The 5,002-nt window shown below is 41.7% G+C and overlaps 1 protein-coding gene across 1 annotated transcript; it reads right to left on the bottom strand.

Annotated features, from left to right (window-relative positions):
• Nucleotides 1-2,149: 2,149 nt before the first annotated feature.
• Nucleotides 2,150-2,578, bottom strand: Snrpd3l1 (small nuclear ribonucleoprotein D3 polypeptide like 1). The gene has a single exon (XM_039098325.1). The coding sequence runs from the start codon at nt 2,576-2,578 to the stop codon at nt 2,150-2,152; it is 429 nt and encodes a 142-aa protein (XP_038954253.1).

The following is a 5,002-nucleotide window of genomic DNA, read 5'->3' as shown; positions in this document are numbered from 1 at the left end:
TAAAACAACTTATAAACAGGGTCATGCCTTCTCTTGAAGCTTGCCATCATTCTAACATGTCTAGGCCAGCTGCCATGTGAAGGAAACTGAGCTAGCCTTCCTAGATGGTGTCATCTCTTTTTGTCCCAGCCAACCAACTATCAGATGTCTGAATGAAACATTTCAGACAAGTTAGTTCCAGCAACAAACCAGTGCTAAATATCCAAGCAATGGAATGCAAACACATAGAGACCCAGATAAGAGTCTCTGAGTCCACCTTCACCAGAAGATCATGTACCAGAAATGTAAATTTAATTTAAAAAATTGGCATACTTCTAATAAGCTTTTATTAACTACCTTGTCAGACAGGTACCAGCAAACCATGGGTGTCAATTATATTTATTCTGACTTGGAAACCTTTAGATTTCTCAGTTACATCTGCCATCTACAATGGTGTGTATGTCTGTGTGTGTGTGTGTGTGTGTGTGTGTGTGTGTGTCTGTGTGTGTTCCACTAAAAATAACCTTCTTTTTTTACTTACACTGAAGAAAATAAAAATATTCCCCTTGCTCTAACTAAACCATAAATTCCTTTGAGAAGAAAAGTAGGGGAGTTGTTAATAGATCATATTTTTGGAGTCAGACTATATGGGTCCAAATATCAATACCACAACTACAATTTCCCAACCTAGGAGTTACTTATCTCTTCGTGATCAATGTCATAAAATATGAATAAGATATGGATGGCGGTCACTTTTAGGGAGAATAATGCAAGTCACCATATGTTCCCTGCTTACTCTGGTACCTGGCATATATTCAGAGCCAGTGACAAGTGTTTCTATTACTTGATGCCCAAGATGACCCAACGTGGAACACCTCTCACTGCCTAGCCATTTATTGGTGACATATATAAGTAATCATTAATAAAAGATACAAGAAATGCCAGAACATTAATTAGAACATGAAGCAGTGAAACAGATGATATAGATTCATAAAATTGCTAATATAAGAACTTTTAAAGACTTTCCTTCAGAGGACTTGGGGTATTCTTTATGCCAGCCAGAAGTGCCACCTGCCTTCCAAATGTCCACAGCTAAGTCTCAGTGCCTGGGGCATTCTGATTAAATCTCCTTTTCTGCATGGAGAAAACAAGTCACACATGTGCCAGCTCAGAGACTGGTCACAATGACAAGTGTGGGTCCCTTGTATCCACTTCCCCCCTGGCCTGTGAGCTCTGCTCTTTCAAACACATGTGATTTTATCAAAGTCTAGGTAATCCCTGGGTAACTGAACAGCTCGTGTTATTCGGAAGGCAGACCCACAGAAGAGTCCTCATGCTACCATGAGAAAGATGCAGAGAGACATACAAGAAAAACAGCAACCAGCAGAGGTTGGGAGGGAATGAACGCAGGAGTGAACAAGGAAACAGCAAGGATTGCTTGACGTCCACTAGAAGCTAGGGGGAGGCAAGGAAGGCTCCTCGTCTAGACCCTCCAGAGAAAGCAAGACTATCCCTCCCTGCAGCTTGACTTCAGACAGTGAGACTATGATCTATAAGACAAGAACTCTGCATGTTTTCCAGCCATCTGACTGGAAGTACTTCATACAGGCAGCCATAGGGAAGCAGAACAGTCACAGAGAAGAACATTCACGAATGTGTCAGGCTCGTTCTAGTGTGGCTAGGACAAAGGCAGCAAAGAGAGTTTAGATCTAGAGAGAACAAGGGGCCAGGTCATTCTGTATCTGGTCATCTTATTGATTTGGGCTTTTACTTAGAGTGAAAAGGAGGGAGCTTTGCAGTTTTAAGTGGAGGGGGTGATTTCCCTGACTTGAAGTTTAATAGTATCACCCTTCCTTCTTTGCTAATAAGACAAAGTAGGGTCAGGATAGAGGTAAAGCAACAATTAGGAGGTTAAACAGAAAGTCCATGAAGGAAAGAGATGGGGGTGATGTAACTCAGGATGTTTTAGTATGACTGGCACTTAATAAAGAGGATCATACAATGCACGATCTTTTGTGCCTCTTGTCTTTTTGCATAATACTTGTCATATTCTTTCTTTTCCACAACACAACCAAATTTTATTTAGCTTAACAGTTTCTCTGATACAAAGAGAAATATCAAAACCTAGGACATATGCACATGTAACACCCCCGACCCCAAATAAAACCCCCTAAAAACCTAAGAGAAGACAGGAAGGAAAGTTCTCTTTGATGGAGAATACTGTCTTTGCTTCTGGAAGTTTCCATGGCCCCATTTCATGTCCTCTTCCTCTTGCAGCCACTTGGGCCTTCAAGATGGCAGCCTTTCCTTGGCCAGCTCTTGAGCCCTGGTTTTTATTTTTCAGGTTCTCTAACACGGGTGCATTTTTCAGCATGTTAGGCAAAATCGGAAACCGGATCTTGGTGTCACATATGTATACCTGCTCGGGTTGTGCCACTGGGCCATCTCTGTATGTGACTGTGATGTTGGACATCTGGCAGTTCATGTTGTCCTCTGCCTCAATGAGCTTTCCTGGATATACTTCACCAGTGATGGTCTCACGTGTTACCATGTAGCCTTGAGCTTCCTGCAGGACTTCAATCGGCCTACCAATAGACATCTTGGCAGGACCCTTCCAACTAACTGCAGGCCGTTGTTGTTGTTGTTGCTGTGGCATGTTGTTGTTAAAAGGCGAAGGCATGAGTCGAGGAAATGACAGGCCAGAGTATCTACTTGTTGTATTCTTACCCATTAGTGTATATATCCATAACTATAGTGCTATATTGTTGTTATGTAGTGCCATTGTGTGTAGACAAGATAATTTATATACCTCATCATCAGCTGACAGATAGTTGGGCTGTCTGTAGCCCTGAGACGTTTATAAACGAAGCTTCCAGAAACATCGATTCACAAGTCATTAACTCAAAGATCTTTGTGTGCATATATGCTTTCATGTTTCTTAGTGTACATATTTTGGTGTAGGCCGACTGAGTGGTGAGTGTATGTTTACTTTTAAAGACCCGAGGAGTTTTCAAAACCGATTGTACCATGTTAGATTCCCGCCAGCCACATCAGCACATGAGTTCCAGTGCATTCCTGTGCCTGGACACACACAGTGTGGTCAAATCTTTTGGATTTGGGATGTTGCTGATTACATGATGGAGTCTTCTTTGGGTTTTAATATCCCTTCCCTTTATCACTAGAAGTGTTGAGAATATTTTCAGTGTCTCTTGGGTATTCGCTCATCTTGTTTTAAGAAATATCTTCTCAAAAAATTGATTTTAGTTTTACAGCCATAAAAAAACCATACAATAAGTGTCATATTATCGTGTAGTTTGGTAAATTGTCACAACTACATACCTATGGAACCATCACAATCCTCCATCAAAAAGTTTTCCTTCCAATCATGTTGGACTTCGTTCTGCCAGGCATTTAAATTAGTGGATCACTACTTGGTATTGTTGGGGTTTGTTTTGAAGTTAGGCTTCCAAACATCTCGGGGACTTTCCCTGAACTATTGTCATTTCAGAATGTCCATGTTCAACAAGGACTCTCCCATTCAGACAGATCGGAGCCTTCCTGTTTCTATCACTGTGTAGGAGCTGGAGATTATCCTGTGTTAATTATTTTTGTGTTTTGCATTTGTTTGTAATGTATTGATGATAGTGTAGCGTTCTGCCACAGATTCAAGGAAATGTGTGTGAAGATTGCTGGATCTCTGTCTAGTCATAGACCTTTCCTCCTTGGGTCTCTGGCCCATAATTTGCATATATTTGAAATACTCAGACCATGTTCTTTTTTAATTATTTAATTTACTAATTAATTTTTCTCCTACATTACATCCCAAGCACAGTTTCTCCTCCCTCCTCTCCTTTCAGTCCCTCTCTGACACTTCTCCTCTCCCCAAATCAATTCCACTTCTATTTTCCTTCAAAAAAGAGCAGAGAACTCAGGGATATAAACCAAATATGGCATAACAAGGTATAATAAACGAGGTCTGCTCTTTGGTTTAACTTAGCAAGAGTGCCAGGCTTTCCCAAGATCCTGAAGGAACCAGTACCTAAGATTTAGAACCACCACTCAGCTCTTTATTTTCTTGAGGCATGGTCTCACTCTGTAGCCTGGGCCAACCTGGGACTCACCTTGTACTTCAAGCTTGCCTCAAACTTATGGTAATCCTCCTGCTTCAGGCTTCCAAGTAGTAGATATAAAAGTATGGGCTGTTATAACTGCTATCAGGCTTCGATAGCTGAGCCATCATTACCTACTGTCTATGTCCTGGAATTTAATTTTATCCAAATGTTTATTTCATTTTCTAGCTAATTGGAGCAGGAAGCTAGTCTGCTCCCAGCTAATCTACCATGGCTGGACTCAAAATTGTTCTTTAATAATATTTTGAAAATAGTTAAATATTTCTTTCTTTCTTTTTTTGGGGGGGGAAAAGTTTTCAGTGTAACAGACACAAAGCAAATGGGAGTAAGACAAAGTTGTGCATGTGAAATGACCCAAAGACAGTGGAAAAGGCAGAATGGAAAAGCATGACAGTCAAGCATGGTGATAGACACTTTTCATTTTAGCACTCGGGAGGCTGAAGCTGGAAGAGCCTGAGCTCAAGACAACCTAAGTTACAAAGTGGGTGACTGCCTCAAAATCAAACAAAGTACAAGAGAGGTAATTAAGCGGGACCTGTTCAAGAAAGAAATCTCAGCTGCTCTTTACCGAGTTAAACAACATAAAGCCCAGCCAAGTGCAGCACAGGGCTATGTGAAAGCTCAAAATACCTACCCCATTCCAAGCACCGGGTGCCACTATGTTCCTCAGGGCACCAACTCTGGGTGATAGGCACCCAAAATCTGCATTCCCACAACCCCAAGCTTGTCCCTGCCAGATGTAGTAGGATGAGGACCCCAGCAGTCCTTGGGAACACAAGTAGTAATGCCTCATTCCTGGCTGCAGCTCTGAGGAGTCAGAGTAATTACTTCTGCATTCCCGACCCTAAAAGCCCAGCAGTGACGTCAGCTGTGGCTACAGGAGCGCCTGTTCC

The sequence above is a fragment of the Rattus norvegicus genome, chromosome 19 (genome assembly GCF_036323735.1).
Source record: "Rattus norvegicus strain BN/NHsdMcwi chromosome 19, GRCr8, whole genome shotgun sequence".
NCBI lineage: Eukaryota > Metazoa > Chordata > Mammalia > Rodentia > Muridae > Rattus > Rattus norvegicus.
The sequence above is the reverse complement of the archived record's forward strand: the minus strand, read 5'-3'. Positions and strand labels throughout refer to the sequence as shown.